General features: G+C 41.3%; 5 protein-coding genes across 5 annotated transcripts; 2 read left to right on the forward strand and 3 right to left on the reverse strand.

Moving 5' to 3' along the window:
- The first annotated feature begins 3262 nt into the window (after nt 1-3262).
- On the forward strand, nt 3263-3589 carry LOC143103576 (histone H4). Its single transcript, XM_076267330.1, has one exon. The coding sequence runs from the start codon at nt 3263-3265 to the stop codon at nt 3572-3574; it is 312 nt and encodes a 103-aa protein (XP_076123445.1). The 3' UTR covers nt 3575-3589.
- An 885-nt stretch (nt 3590-4474) lies between these two features.
- On the forward strand, nt 4475-4873 carry LOC143103656 (histone H2B-like). The gene has a single exon (XM_076267448.1). The coding sequence runs from the start codon at nt 4483-4485 to the stop codon at nt 4855-4857; it is 375 nt and encodes a 124-aa protein (XP_076123563.1). The 5' UTR covers nt 4475-4482; the 3' UTR covers nt 4858-4873.
- Nucleotides 4874-5317: 444 nt separating this feature from the next.
- Nucleotides 5318-5906, reverse strand: LOC143103729 (histone H3). The gene has a single exon (XM_076267566.1). It carries the CDS (start codon nt 5898-5900, stop codon nt 5490-5492), a length of 411 nt encoding a protein of 136 aa, XP_076123681.1. The 5' UTR covers nt 5901-5906; the 3' UTR covers nt 5318-5489.
- Nucleotides 5907-9100: 3194 nt separating this feature from the next.
- LOC143103812 (histone H2B-like) lies at nt 9101-9715 on the reverse strand. Its single transcript, XM_076267685.1, has one exon. The coding sequence runs from the start codon at nt 9698-9700 to the stop codon at nt 9326-9328; it is 375 nt and encodes a 124-aa protein (XP_076123800.1). The 5' UTR covers nt 9701-9715; the 3' UTR covers nt 9101-9325.
- A 2859-nt stretch (nt 9716-12574) lies between these two features.
- On the reverse strand, nt 12575-15137 carry LOC143103900 (cell adhesion molecule CEACAM6-like). The gene is made up of 5 exons (XM_076267796.1): nt 14908-15137; nt 14548-14802; nt 13320-13584; nt 12776-13042; nt 12575-12668 (listed from the first exon to the last, which is right to left on the reverse strand). The coding sequence occupies exons 1-3, from the start codon at nt 15011-15013 to the stop codon at nt 13340-13342; spliced, it is 606 nt and encodes a 201-aa protein (XP_076123911.1). The 5' UTR covers nt 15014-15137; the 3' UTR covers nt 12575-12668; nt 12776-13042; nt 13320-13339.
- Between the last annotated feature and the right edge of the window lie 576 nt (nt 15138-15713).

A 15713-nucleotide genomic window follows, 5' to 3' on the forward strand; every position in this document is an offset into this window, starting at 1 on the left:
TCTGTGATGACCAGGGGGGTGGGCCTGGATGCAGAGCACTGATATGACTTCCACTGTCACACTCCACACATTTCAGAATAGCTTTACACTGTTTTGCTAGATGAGAGTTAGAAGCGCAGCACTTAAAGCATATGCCTTGCTCTTTTAGAAATGCTTTTCTTTCATCTAGCGTCTTAAGTCTAAAGCCTCTGCATTTCTTAAGGGGGTGCGGTTTATTGTGGATAGGGCAGTGCTTAGCCACATCATCCATCTTGCTGGTGTCAGCGTCATGGCTAGTAGGATAATCTACATCTATCTTATGCACTGTCACAGGTATTTTAGTCTTGAATTTTGGTGTAGACCTGTCATGCGAATTGAAGCTGGTGCTGGCCAGAGCAAAGCTTGGGTCATTTCTTATTTTTGCATTAAGGCAGACAAAATCAGTGAAGAAAGAGAATGGAGGGTAAGTGACATTGTGGTCTCTTTTGAATTTAGACCCTTGGTAGATCCACTTTTCTTGTAGCCCAAAGGGCAGCTTCTCCACAATGGGGTTAATGCCACGGGCCGTGTCTAGCACTGTGAGCCCTGCTAGATATCCATCTTCCTTTGCGGAGAGTAGCTCCATTAAAAGATCCCCTAACTCTCTTAGTTTATGGTAGTCCCTATTAGAAATGTGGGGAAAGTTGTCTAGTTTCTTTAGAAGAGCCTGCTCAATAGCTTCCGGAGAGCAGTAGACTTCCTCCAGCCGTGCCCAGACCATCTGCAGGGCAGCAATGGGATTCCCTATGTGGACAGACCGAAGCCGTTTGACATAGTTGGAGGATTCTTTGCCCAGCCATTTTGTCAGCAGATCTAACTCTTCGCTTGCAGACAGGTTCAGGTCATTGATGGTATTTAAGAAGGATGACCTCCATGCCCTGTATGACTCTGGACAATCGTCAAATTGTTTTAGGCCTGTGCTGACAATTTCCCTGCGTGCCAGATATCTAGCCATATTTATCATGTCGTCAGGTGGACGTTGCTTAATTAGTGGCGGCGTAGGTATGTAGGGAGAATACGGAAATCCATTTGATCCTAGTGGGATGTCAGGTTGTGGTTTGTAATGTGCTTTCTCTCTGTTAACAGTTGTAGGCCTTGTAGAAGGACTAAAATCTTGTGTGTGTAAGTGTGAAAATGGATTCTGGTATGATCCCTGCGGCTGCTGTGGTGTTTTAGAACTATGAATGTATCCTCCTGTAGTGAGTGGTGGCTCTCCATGTCCTATGCGGGCCTCAGGCACATAATGTTTGGTAGCACTGACTGGCTCTGTATCTGGGGTTGTCATGGATAATGTGTGTACATAGTCTCTTGTACGTTCCTCTACACTCTCTGAAGAGAATGGCTCTCCTAGGCCACTGCAACCATCTTGGCTTATTATATGTGGTGCTGAGGATTCCTCATTTGCCAATTCTGCTGCAGCTTCCAGCACTTCAGCCTCTGCTATTGCGGCAGCAGCCTCTTTTTCCAGACTAAGGGCCTCTAGATTTGCTTCCAGCTGCTGCAGCTGCAGACGATTTTGGTGCTCTTGAACAGCCAGAGTGACGTGATTGTTTGTCTGACATACCTCCGTTGTTGTGTTAGTTTACCTCTTTGAGAGACGTCCTTTTACTGTACTGTCCTCCCTGTGTGTATCGAACACAATTTGACAGCCAGCCTAACTCCTTCAAGAAAACTCGCGAGTCAGGTTTTAGCCTCCAAGCTCCGGTTTTAATGAATAATGAGTAAAACTGAAAATGATACAAAACATATGTATTCAATATTCATTATCTGAAGAAATATACGATTTAAACAGATGAAAAAGTATCCATCAGTAGCTGATCAGTAGACACATAGAAGGCAGCATGGTTTTATCAAATAAAGATAGATTTATCAGAAATTACCAAATAATGTCACTAAATTTACAATCTACTTTAAGTAAGCAATTATTAAACTTACGGACGATGCTTTTCAAAGGCTCTAACATACAGGATGTAGAAAGATGATAATTCAGCAAATAACTCAAAATGTGCTGCTGCTTATCAAGATGGTTGTCCTGGTTGCTATGGCTGTCATAAATCAAACAATACAGCATAGCTGTCATAACGACTGCACATCAGAAAGAACCACTAGATGGCACTAAACTGCCTATACTAACTAACTAAAATTGGCAGAGGCAGAACACCATGCATTTATATGGAGGATTTTTTGAGTGCTGTGTCTTCTCATTAGAAAGTCTCTGGTTTAGTGTCACACCTGAGCAAGTTAACTCAGAGTAAGTGGTAAACCTCCTAATAGTAACTTTGCATTACCTTTATTGCATGTACAATGCATTGAATGCATGCCATAGGCTACAGCCAGGTTTCCCTGTATAAAGAAAAGTTCAGGAAGTCAATTCTGTCACACCACCTTCAGTCCTGTCACATAGGACAAAAAAATGATTAGCCTATGTGAGAAAATAACGATTAATCAATTTCATCAATTGTGTAGATGCGGTTGGGGCTTGCAAATAAATCTCCTTTGTAAAGTAAAATAAAGTAAAATTTGATCAACAATTACGATTATTATGTGCTTATACCGTCCGCTATTAGCCTGGGTTTTTTGAACCGAAAGTTTGATTTTGAGGACAGGTAAATCTGTTTTGAGGCAAAAGTTTGATTTTGCAAGAGGAGTCAGAGGTTTTGTAAATAGTGCTTGAAGCTGAGGTTTTGTGTTTAATGTTTTAAGAAAACGGAACAAGGTTTAAGAAATATTGTTTTAGCAATTGAGAAAAACTGTAATCAATGACATGTGTAGGCTATGTCTATTTCTATTTCATTTTTGCCACTTGTGTTTACCAGTATGGATGCATGTGCATTAGATTGTGTGTTTTGAGAATGAGAATGTGTTCAAAGTTTTGCTAAAAATTGTAAGTGAGATCTGCAAATTGTGTTTTACCATGTGAAATGGTTTAAGGTTTTGACAACAGACTGAACAATTAGCTTAATGAGTTCAAGCAACTGAGAATTTTCTTTAGTCAATGGGTTTTAGCGTTTTAACAACTGAGAAAAACAGTAATATCGATATTACTTTGTTTCATTGTAAGATGGGGCTAAGGTCGGATGGGTCGGAACGATGTGTGTTTTTTACGTTTATTAGCCGTGTGCGCGAAGAAGGGAGGGGCAGTGAGGGGGGCAGTGCTTAGTAGTTTTCACCAACGTCCTCTCTTTGGTATCAAATGCGAGTTGGGAGTTAATTTTTTCTTAATTGTGTAACTAGAACATAGAAGATGTCTGGAAGAGGAAAAGGAGGTAAAGGTCTTGGAAAGGGAGGCGCAAAGCGTCACCGCAAAGTTCTTCGTGATAACATCCAGGGTATCACCAAGCCGGCAATCAGGCGTCTGGCTCGCCGTGGTGGTGTAAAGCGTATCTCTGGCCTCATCTACGAAGAGACCCGTGGCGTGTTGAAGGTTTTCCTGGAGAACGTGATTCGCGATGCTGTGACCTATACCGAGCACGCCAAAAGAAAGACCGTAACCGCTATGGACGTCGTCTATGCTCTGAAACGCCAGGGTCGTACTCTGTACGGTTTTGGTGGTTAAAGATTAGATCTCTTCATCGATTTACCCAAAGGCTCTTTTAAGAGCCGCTCAATTCCTTATGAAATTATATATTCCATTTATATAGGGTAATTTGTAGCCTATGAACTTACTATGAATGCCCCACTCCCACACAATATAATGACAATGTCACGGTGCTACATGATTTGGGAGGATGTAGGGCACTGCGATCATATGAGACTCCATCCAATGGTTTGTAGCTAAGAGCCATGTGTTCATATTGAAGTGAAAACCAAAGAAATGCCAGAACGCTTGCCATCATAACCTCCTATGTGCAGGTGCTACGCCATGAATGCGCTACAGAATGACCCCATTGTTATTACACTTCACAACAAAATCGTCTGGCAAATATAAACAAAACAACAATATAGGCCTAGGCCTATACATGTTGAATAGTCCTACCTACATAACACAAAATACCTTCTTTCATCGCTTGAATCGTTACATGCAAAAGTGTTAAACTAATTGTCTTTACTAGTTTTGGGGTGTATAGGCTAGAAATATTCACACTTTATCATGATTCTATATATAGAATAGCCCCAACGAGACTTAGGAAAACGAATAATGAATTATAATGTTAAAAGTAAAACTGTTTGGCATAGATTTCGAAGGATTTCCTTCCTACAGTAGAAAAGTGCAGGAAAGGAAACACAAGAAGGTGGTGTAAACCGATGATCTGTGGGAGGTGCTAACCTTCTCACAATGATTGGCCCCTTCGATATAAAATGACCAATCGTGTCTGGGTATTTAGTTTTGGAGGTAAATGACACGGCATTCTGGTCGTGAGTGTGTAAATGACGCAGTCCTCTATTTACATATAACTAGGTATATATACCAGGTAACTAGAAAACGAAGTCATACTTTTGATATTTCACACTCGGAAAATAGTCATGCCTGATCCAGCTAAGCCTGCCCCAAAAAAGGGGTCCAAGAAAGCCGTGACCAAGACGGCCGCTAAAGGAGGCAAGAAACGTAGAAAGTCCAGGAAGGAAAGTTACGCCATCTACGTGTACAAAGTTCTGAAACAGGTCCATCCTGATACCGGTATCTCTTCAAAGGCTATGGGCATTATGAACTCCTTCGTGAATGACATTTTCGAGCGCATCGCTGGAGAAGCCTCCCGGTTGGCTCACTACAACAAGCGTTCCACCATCTCTTCCAGGGAGATCCAGACCGCTGTGCGTCTGCTTTTGCCCGGTGAGCTGGCTAAGCACGCCGTGTCCGAGGGAACCAAGGCCGTCACCAAGTATACCAGCTCCAAGTGAAGCCGAGATTTAAACCTGCTCCAATTCAAAGGCTCTTTTAAGAGCCACTCACATTCTCTTTGAAAAGAAACTTCCATTCACTGTTCTACTTTAATTTACCTACACTTATTCTGTAACGTAAGGTGTTTTTTATTCTAAACTACTGCTACTTTTATTACTGTAAACTTAGGGCCTTTAATTTGCTATTTGTCCATACTTGTACGGCCGCGTTATGCTAAATGACATGAAAGACTTGAAACGTTTAAACGATTCCTAGAAAAACAGCACAGCATCATACTGGTACTCAATGACCATGTTCCAGACAATGAGCACTATTTTGATCGAATAAGAGGTAACAAAACGCATTACACTGCGTCAAGGAAGTTTCACCGAGGTATTAAGTGCTAGTGTCATTTAACTAGTCTTTATTCAGAGCGGAAACTTACAACCAATCATTTGTGGGTGAGCAGTATCTGTCTAATCTGTTAGCATTACCTAATTATTGAGGCTGCTAGCATTACATTTTATCACCTAGATATTAGTTAACAGACGATACCAAATCAGTAAGTGTATTTTTGGAACATAACTTTCTTTCATAGTTGAGTGGCTCTTAAAAGAGCCTTTACATGATCAGATCTTGACTTCAAATCAGTTTAAGCGCGCTCCCCACGGATACGACGAGCCAACTGGATGTCTTTGGGCATGATGGTGACCCTCTTGGCGTGGATGGCGCACAGGTTAGTGTCCTCAAACAGGCCGACGAGGTAAGCCTCGCTAGCCTCCTGAAGAGCCATGACCGCAGAGCTCTGGAAGCGCAGATCAGTCTTGAAATCTTGAGCGATTTCTCTAACCAGCCGCTGGAAAGGCAGCTTGCGGATTAACAGCTCAGTAGACTTCTGGTAACGACGGATCTCTCTCAGAGCCACGGTACCAGGCCTGTAACGGTGAGGCTTCTTCACTCCGCCGGTTGCGGGTGCGCTTTTACGCGCAGCCTTGGTGGCGAGCTGCTTCCTCGGAGCTTTACCTCCGGTAGATTTGCGAGCTGTCTGCTTGGTTCTTGCCATAGCGAGAAATTCTTCGGAATTGAAGAGTATGAACACTTCAGCGGGGCTTGTGATATATATGGCCTACTCAGCCTGCCCCCCTGTGTACGTCAGCTTGGTGGTCACCGCTGATTGGTCTTCATTGTTCATTCCGAGTGGCGCCTGTAATTCAAAATACAAAGCCCGCCCCATGGCCTGTATAGTATTTAGAAAACCGTATGAATATGAAAATTAAAAATAAAATAATGCACTTAAAAATTACATCAGCCAGTGCTTATAGCCTGGTATAAAAACACCATAAACAATATATAAAACAGATGAAGTGACAGCAAAATAATAACTTCATATAGCTGGACTTACCCCACATTTGTGTCTGTTCTTGTGGCAAAGCATGTTTATAATCCAATGCTATCATGTGTTTCTCTATGGCAAAGCATGTTCATATTCCAATTCAAGGCTCACATTGCATCCCAATTTGTTCAACAAATAAACACCTTTTTTGCCTTTACTTTGTTCATGGCAATGCAGTAAAGAGTTGAGAATTATTATGACTGCATACACACAGGCACGCAGGGTAACACGCAACCTCGGGTCAAGTCAGGTCAGATCAGTTCGTGTCACAGATATGGAGCGCAGAAAGGTCATTTTTCATCACTAAATAAAAAATGGCATTTATTTCCGTAAATCACACAGCAAATATTTCTGTAAATTGCTCAGCCCCAGAGTATCCCTCCAACATGGCAATTATATTGCCCGATTCAGGACAGTCTGCCCTACACACACATGAAATGCATGTAGAGCTGTGAGTTTGCAGTGGTGAGATACATGTCGAAATATAAGACATTTTATAATACACTTTTTATATTTTAATTCTTTAAAAATCAAAATAAAATCAATGCTAGTATTAATACATGACATGATGGCAGATCTGAATAGCCTAAACTCTCCTGAAAAAAACAATATATAATATATGTGTGTGGCACTTACAATGACCAGAATAAATCCTTATGAATAAAGGTAGTGAAAATGCCCTAAAAACAGCTTAGGGTTCTAAGGGTTAAAGCTATGGAAGGCTATGGAAGGCTTCATTAGACCAAACCTGCTCCAGCGACGAGATCAAAACACATGATTGGCACGATGTCTTCACAACACACCAAAAGATTGGCTCAATGTATTCACATCACACCACATGATTGGCTCAATGTATTCACATGTCGACATTCTGCCATGGAAGGCAATACGGTAGACAACGTTAAACTAACCCCATGCATTTCTATGGAGGATTTTTTGAGCGCTGTGTCTTCTCATTAGAAAGTCTCTGGCTTTACTGCAAACTGCGTTTCACTGTTCCTCGAGAATGTTTACAATGTCTAAATGCACCAACACCATGTTTACATGCAAGGATGATACTTTTCGGGTCCTCTCTCTCAATCTCTTAACTTACTCCACTTAATTGGGAACGCATCTTGCCCGCGCAGGAGAGAGACAAAGAGAGCGGCAGATTCCAACTGGCTTGTCATTGTGTATACTTTTTAAATATAATAATATTTTATAAGGAAATCATGAAGGCAACAAAAACGAGGTTACAGGAGGTTGAGATTCCCACTACTGACCATTTTTAAACTCAGATTGGTGAGAGGGCTCTTTAAACATGGGCTGCAATCAGTGTTATTTGGAACATGGACAAGAATATTAATAGATGAAGATAATGTACTATTTTGCCTTTGTAGAATGGAATTGGTGAGTCTTCAATAATTCGTTTTCCAAGCATTTACATGAAGCACATGATATGCCGAGCCGACTGAAACGCATTCCATTCAGAGAGCTTGGTGGCTACCATATAGAGCTAAATTTGTCTCAATAATATTTGTATATGCGCAGAGGGGGATCCACAAATATTTCTTGATTTGCATGTGTGTTTTGATATCTACAAATACAAAATCATATTTGTAACTCGTATACAAGAATGCGTGTGCTGGTGATCCACAAATGCAGAATCACATTTCACAAATGAAGTTTTCAGTTTTACAATGGCATTTTATTTACAAATGCACATCTATATTTGTAAAAATCAATATACAAATATGATTTTTTTTATTTGTAGATATCAAAACACACATGCAAATCAAGAAATATTTGTGGATCCCCCTCTGCGCATATACAAATATTATTGAGACAAATTTAGCTCTATACCAGGCTCATAATTCACGGTTAATTGCAAACAGAAATGTGAAGCAAAATGTCGTTACATACTTCCATTTCCAAAGCAATGAAGGCTGCTTATAACAGCTTAAGATTGTACATATTATTATTAACATCGTGCTATGAATGTGGCTCAAACAAGGCTTGTGAACAAAAGCTGGGAAAAGAGCATTATAGGGCATATGTTTCACTTGAAATGTTTGAGTTATCATTGAAATGTTTTAATTGAAGATACAATACAATCAAATATACACACATATATATATATATATATATACACATACATGTATATTGATATTTTTTCATCAAGCCAGTACTACCTTTCCGGGAATGTTGCCATCTTTGCCGCCACCTTGAGGGGAAAGTCCGTAGGAGTCTTATTGCTGTGTAACACGCTCTGGAAATTCACAATTTCGTCGCCGTTTAAAAAAAAAAAAAAACATAGTCCAGTCCATACAACTTCATTTCAATTTCGAAAGAAATACTGGACTATGTTTTTTTTTTTTTTTTTAAAACGGCGACGAAATTGTGAATTTCCAGAGCGTGTTACAACACACTCAGCAATAAGACTGTTACAATGTAGCAAACTGAAATGGTTGTGTTGCAAGATTTTGGATACTTTGTATAATGTTTGGAAACGAAACGTTGATCAGAATAACTGCTGTATGGAAAAGAGGGTATATTGTATGACAACTTAGTAATCTACCGAATATAATATATTTTAAAATGTAATTCATGATCCATTAGTTCATTACCACTCACTGCTGTAAATTTGGCTTTTTTCGAAGTATGAGTTTATAGAGAGCAAATCAGTCTATATGGGCGTGAATGTATACAGACATGTGTTGGCCTAGTGGTCACTATTGGAATAAATGCATTAACAAAACACTTTGGGTGGCTATTAGGAGTCCTTTGAAATCGACCAGAACACTTACTGCTTGGATGCCGCCTTTTTGGGTTAGACAACTTTAAGGTAGTGTCGCTGCTTTGGCGGTCTTGGGGCTCTTTTGCTGCTTTCATGGATGCAGCGGACTTCTTAGCCTTCATGATATACGGTTGAATGCAGCCAATGGAGTTTATGACTCAATGCATTTTTTACGCATCAAGCATCGGATCCGATTGCTGATTAACATTAATTACGTTAGTATAAGAACAAAAATACATCAATTGTTTGGAATTACTTCTCAGAATATATGGGTGGCTCTTAAAAGAGCCGTTGGTTTTTAAGACGTTAAGAAAACGCTTTACTTGGAGCTTGTGTACTTGGTGACGGCCTTTGTTCCTTCGGAGACCGCGTGCTTTGCAAGCTCACCGGGCAGAAGCAGACGCACAGCGGTCTGGATCTCCCTGGAAGTGATGGTGGAACGTTTGTTGTAATGAGCCAAACGGGAGGCCTCTCCACCAATGCGCTCAAAGATGTCATTCACGAAGGAGTTCATGATGCCCATGGCCTTGGAAGAGATACCGGTGTCGGGGTGAACCTGCTTCAGGACCTTGTACACGTAGATGGCATAACTCTCCTTCCTGGACTTTCTGCGTTTCTTGCCTCCTTTTCCAGCAGTCTTCGTCACTGCTTTCTTGGAGCCTTTCTTGGGCGCTGACTTTGCGGGTTCAGGCATGACGCAAATAGAGAAGCGATCTCTGTTCAATGTAAGTTCCGTTTTTGGTGCCCCGCTTAAATACAACACCCTATGCAAATGATGAACAAAAGTCTCTGATCAGTCATTCCTCCCACACACACACCACGCCCCTTTCTAGAAACGAACGGCCCACACTAGCACCACCCACAAATCGTCAGTACGTAGCGTACACCCAGAGACTTTGGGCAGAGACATTCTAATGAGAAGACACAGCACTCGAAAAATCCTCCATAGTAATGCATGGGGTTAGTTTGTAACGCCAATATGGCAGTTGTCTACACATACCCAAAGTCCTTTTAGGCAAGTCCTCTCTCTCGGCGGCCATATTGCAACGCTTTTTGGGCACTTATCGGGCATCTATTTCGGCAGAAATGCGCGTGCGCAAGGCTTCATGACACCAATATTGCTCCAGCGGCGAGATCACAACACATGATTGGCACAATGTCTTCACAACACACCACATTATTGGCTCAATGTATTTTTCAACACAGCACATGAGGAAATTTTCAAGAAAGACTCCTCTGTTTACTTTGCACTTTATTAATTTTCTTACATGTTATGATTTATGGTTTGTATGTTTATGTTTTTTTGTTAATATGAATACTCATTATTTTCAGTGTTTCAATGTAGTGTTGATATACTGTAAAATAGTGTCTGCCAAATACCATAAACATAAACTACTATCAGAGACTTTCTAATGTGGAGACACAGCACTCAAAAAATACTCCATAGAAATGCATGGGGCTAGTTTGTCACGCCAATATGGCCGTTGTCTACGCATATCCCACCCCTTCCTCGGCAAAACGTCGACATGTGAATACGTTGAGCCAATCATGTGGTGTGATGTGAATACATTGAGCCAATCATATGGTGTGTTGTGAAGACATCGTGCCAATCATGTGTTGTGATCTCGCCGCTGGAGCGAGATTGGTGTCGTGAATCCTTGCGCACGTGCAGTTCGACCCAAAGACTGTGCCCGATGAGTGCCCATAAAACGTTGGTATATGGCCACCGAGTGGAGGGACTTGCCTAAAAGGACTTTGCTACTATTACTAGGCCTCTACTACTGCTTCTACTATTACCAATAACTATACATCATATAAGTTCACTTCAGAGTATTTTATTCAAGCATACTTATCAAAACATACAGCTCAACTGAAATTCAAATTGCTATACATCAGGGCTCAACATTAACTTTTAAAAGTGGTTAAAATTGGTTGCCAGCTTGGTAACCAGGCATGAGATTTTGGTTTCAAAGCTAACCAAATCTGGTTGCCACTTGTAACAATTTGGAAGCCAAGGGCAACTGGGCGAAACATATTTAAAACATTGCAATTGTATCCCATTTTGAAATAAGATTATAGAATTAATAGATTTGTTTAATGTATCCATTATTTACCCAGGAAAATCCCATTGTGATACAATATCTTTTCTGCCAGAGAGTCCTTGCCAAGACTGGCAGCAAATAAAAGTTCCATAAATTCCAGAAATGGGTCATCATGTGTGTAAACATACTATTATATTCTACATCAGTGGTTTTCAAAGTGGGGGCCGGGGCCCCTGGGGGGCGCCAGGGGGGCCTCAGCAAGTTGGAAGGAAAAATAAAAGCAACAAATAAATACATTTGAAAAATGTAAAATATACCTTTTACTATGAGGGTTGTTATACAATGCCATTATAATAATGTGAGGCATATCTGAACATTATATTTCTCATGATAATGACTGGGAATAATAGTAGAGTAATAGCTCTCATATAACAGAAAGCCCCAAATACAATTTTTACACAGCGAAGTGCTTGTGGCTAAAATAATTATTAGGAATAGCTTAATGTATTTTTACATTTGCCGTAGTATTGTCGATGGGTTTAATAACACATCAAGGGGTCCTTGGCCAGAACCTAGTGGTATTTGGGGGGCCTTGTCGTGGAAAAGTTTGGGAACCCCTGTTCAATGAACATGACCTTTAGAGGAGTAATGGTGCTTTCCATATGAGTACTGGGAAGGTACATGCGACTTACGTATTGACTGCATTGGAGAGACTGGAGAACTTCACTGAGGCATACTCAACATCCTTCTCCTCCTCCTCCTCTTCATCCTTCTGAGACTGCATGGCTGTAGCGTCCTGCACCGCCGCGTCCTTGTTTTTTGCCTTGAACTGGACACTCTGTCTCCCCCTGAGACCGCTTGGTCAGAGGTCCCCTGCCGCTGCCGAGATGTCATCATACACATGAATGGAGTCTCCCTGTAGAGGGTGGAGAGATACTAGAGTACAGAGGAATGCGTACACCACAATCTTTGTAAAAAAGCATTGGCCTCTGTATCACCATAACTAGTTCGTCCTTGCAAATAAATTACAATGTCTGTGTAAGGGTGCGACAAGACAGGACGGTGTACTATCTTTTCATAAAAACACGGGCGCTTTTCCGCTTGGAGTTGAACTTTTTTCAATTTGAAGCACTCAAGGCACCTCCGCAAAAACACGAGGCGCATTAGGCACAAAAAACGCGAGGCGCACTGGGTGCAAAACGCTTAATGCAACATTAAATAACATTTAAAAAAAGGCGCACCTCACTGCAAAAACCGCGTCCTGTCTGATCATTCCCTAAGACTGGCTGACCTCTTCAGTGTCTTGCAAGCCTTCTCTCAGTAGTGTCATCTGTCTGTCATCTGATGTCCTTTGTGTGACCTCTGTTGATGTCTTCTTTTTCCTTTTTCTGAAATACACATCCCCCTGTCAAACATACAGTACTCATAGACAGTAGTGTGTGTCAACTAACAGCCTACATAGTACGCATTCATGTGAATATGTGTAATTGATTTCAAAACTTAGGTTAAAACATGAGCAAGCACACCTGCAACAGACAATCCCAGTCACCAGAGTAAGAGCCACAACCAGTGCCACTCCCACTGCTATGAGGGGGAATACAGTCTGATGTGCGGTACCACCTGCGTGAAATTAAAAGAAAACAATACCAAAAAAGTCAAATCACTTGACCAACATATACAATCAATAATTTTCTCACAAAAATAAAGGCTTCCATGTTACATCACACCTCTTAAAATGACCTCTACCACGGTCGAGTTCTGTGAGCCCACTTCATTGAGTGCCTCACAGTGGTAAACTGCACCATCACCAGAGGCCAAAGTGAGGTTCAGATGTGGCCCAGTGCCTCTGAGAATGGTTTCAGTTCCACTGCTCTTGTACCAGATGTAGGTAAACACAGGTGGGCTGGCATCACTGGTGCAGGTCAGTGTCACTGAACTGCCCTCCACTTCATTACCAGAGGGAGTGACCGATGCTGAGGTGTTCCTTGGGGCATCTGTTTCAAGGCAAAATAGGATCATCGGAGATCCACAAAGGCGTATATGTGTTATGCTGGCATTCTCTACTCCAGATGAGGCTAACTGAGCTTCTCTCTGGGACTCGGTCGAACTGAAGTGTTATTTGAGGATCATTATTAAAGTTCAAAACGAATTACATAATTAACTGAATGAGAACATTAATTATCATATAATTATTATCATATATAACATTTTGCACATAACTTTTCAGCATTTCTTCCACCAGACAAACAACAACCCCATTACTGTACTCACAATAAATGTTCACCAGAAGATCAGAAGTTCTTGTCCCCAACCTCATTCTCTGCCTGGCAGTAGTACCGTCCGCTGGTCTGAGAGCTGAGGTTGGTGATGCTGTATTTCTGTCCTTTGGCCACCTGTGTGGTTTTATCTCCACTCCTCCTGTACCAGGTGTAGGTGTGCACTGGAGGGTTGGCATCACTGTTGCAGATCAGATCTGAATCACCCTCCACTCTGTAACCAGAGGAACTGTCTGATGCTGATATATTCCTTGGGCCATCTGCATTTAAAAAGACACAGTTGACATAGTTGTTGTTGTACTAGTAAATTATACATTTCTGACACACACAAAAAAAAACTTGTGTTTAAACATACAGATATTACTGATCAAATATGCAGACAAACATGGAAATTGTCAGGGAATTTACCCCAACATATAGACACAAGAACCACAACACGTAGTATGGGTTTGCCCACAATACTCTGGTACCACGAGGAGAGCGTGCTAGTGAAAGGTATGATACCTTTCACCATCAGTCTGACCCTGCAGCCCAAAAGCTGTGTCTTTTATTGTACAGATGCACACAGAAAATAGGAAGCCTTAGCGACTTCATTGTGACTTCCTCTTATCACACCCACACACACACACAGAGGGTCCAGACCCTGTCTGTCTGTGTGCACACTTAACTTGAACTTCTCTGTTCTTAAAACTCAGCAGAACAACATTTAACTTGAACACTCTGTTCTTAGAACTCAGCACAACAATATTTCTGCGTACACAAATGGTTATACAATGATAATAATAATTTCCTTACAGAAATAGGCAGTCATACCAGAGACTTTCTAATGAAGAGACACAACACTCAAAAAATCCTCCATAGAAATGCATGGTGTTAGTTTGTAACAACAATATGGCAGTTGTCTTCACATATCCCAGCCCTTCCGCGGCAAAACGTCGACATGTGAATACATTGAGCCAATCATGTGGTGTGATGTGAATACATTGAGCCAATCATGTGGTGTGTTGTGAAGACATTGTGCCAATCATGATGTGATCTCGCCGCTGGACCATGTTGGTGTCGTGAAGCCTTGCGCACGCGCATTTCTGTCGAAATAGATGCCGATAAGTGCCCAAAAAGCGTTGTCAAATGGCTGCCGAGTGGAGGGACTTGCCTAAAAGGACTTTGGTCATACTCAACGGTAAACAAATAAATAAATAAATAAACAAACCCCATGTACTCACACTGGACACTGAGGGTCACGTCAGGTGAGTGATGAGTCTCATGTCCTTTAACTGCACAGGAGTAAGTGCCTGAGTCCCCACTGCTGACTGGGTTGAGGATCAGCTTGCTGTCTGTCGTGTGTTGCCTAGTAACAAGCTGTGTGTTCTGGTACCAGGTGTAGGTGGTGTTGGTGCTCAGAGGGCAGGTGGTGCTGCAGGTTAGAGTCACACTCTGACCCTCTGTCACTGTGGCTGGACTCATCTCTACCAGCAGAGCTGAGAAATTAAATGAAAATACTGTCAATACTGTCAATTATTCTGTTGTTGTTTTACAAAGATAAAATATTTCCTGACATTGGTGCAGAAAAAAAAATAGATTACCTGTGACGTACAGTTTGAAGGCTGATTGAGCAGTCCATCCAGCTGAATATGTTTCAAATCTGAATTTATATTCTCCTGTATCTCTGTATCTCAGATCTTTTATCATCAGGGTACAGTTCTTATATTTGTCACCCAGATATATTGAACGACTATATTCGTTAAAATACAGTGATATGTAATTTCTCTTCCAAATTGTGCTTTTGATTGTGTAATAACTGGGATATGTGTAGAAGCATCCAATGTCTACTGTTGAACCCAGAGGGGCACATTTGCTTTGCGTGGCATAGTTTACTCCCCAGGAGTCGAGACTACCTAAGGTGAAATCACAAACATGGCTTACTTGAGTCACACATTGGGATATGGCTGCACATGATGCACTTTCTTACAGTGGACTATTCCTAGCAAACCAACAATTCTCGTTTCAGCGTTTAATTCAGTATCATCCCTGAGATGCATCACAAAATAGATCTTTGTATGTGTGCTTATAAGTACCAATAAAACCAAACTATAACCATAACAACTCACAACTTTGGATATTATTTCAGCTTTATTCATTTACTCAGTAGCTTGTTGTTGTGTACACAATAAAGTGTAGAATGCAATTTGCAAAAGACTAAATGTGTGCTCATGAGGTCGCATGCTAAATAGACCACTCTACTCAACGTTGTATTGACTGTTATTATATGGTGACTGTCTTGGCCCCTTTGTCACAATATATCTTTGAACTGCCATGCTGCGCTATAAGTGGGAAATATGGCAGACAGCTGACCCTGGGTGTGGTGAAGACACACTAAACTGCTAGAGGA

The sequence above is a fragment of the Alosa pseudoharengus genome, unplaced genomic scaffold, assembly GCF_046254945.1.
Source record: "Alosa pseudoharengus isolate Yale_2024_CS ecotype anadromous, Long Island Sound unplaced genomic scaffold, YU_APseudo_1.1 YU_APseudo_1.1_scf_1, whole genome shotgun sequence".
Taxonomy (NCBI): Eukaryota; Metazoa; Chordata; class Actinopteri; order Clupeiformes; family Clupeidae; genus Alosa; species Alosa pseudoharengus.

Excerpts from the sequence above, each read along its gene's own strand:
- LOC143103729 (XM_076267566.1), bottom strand. The coding sequence starts at position 5,900 with ATGGCAAGAACCAAGCAGACAGCTCGCAAATCTACCGGAGGTAAAGCT.
- LOC143103576 (XM_076267330.1), top strand. The coding sequence starts at position 3,263 with ATGTCTGGAAGAGGAAAAGGAGGTAAAGGTCTTGGAAAGGGAGGCGCA.
- LOC143103656 (XM_076267448.1), top strand. The coding sequence starts at position 4,483 with ATGCCTGATCCAGCTAAGCCTGCCCCAAAAAAGGGGTCCAAGAAAGCC.
- LOC143103900 (XM_076267796.1), bottom strand. The coding sequence starts at position 15,013 with ATGATAAAAGATCTGAGATACAGAGATACAGGAGAATATAAATTCAGA. Across the intron at positions 14,803-14,907 it reads CTTCAAACTGTACGTCACAG|CTCTGCTGGTAGAGATGAGT; the intron begins GTAATCTATTTT and ends TTAATTTCTCAG. Across the intron at positions 13,585-14,547 it reads CGTGACCCTCAGTGTCCAGT|ATGGCCCAAGGAATATATCA; the intron begins GTGAGTACATGG and ends TTTTAAATGCAG.
- LOC143103812 (XM_076267685.1), bottom strand. The coding sequence starts at position 9,700 with ATGCCTGAACCCGCAAAGTCAGCGCCCAAGAAAGGCTCCAAGAAAGCA.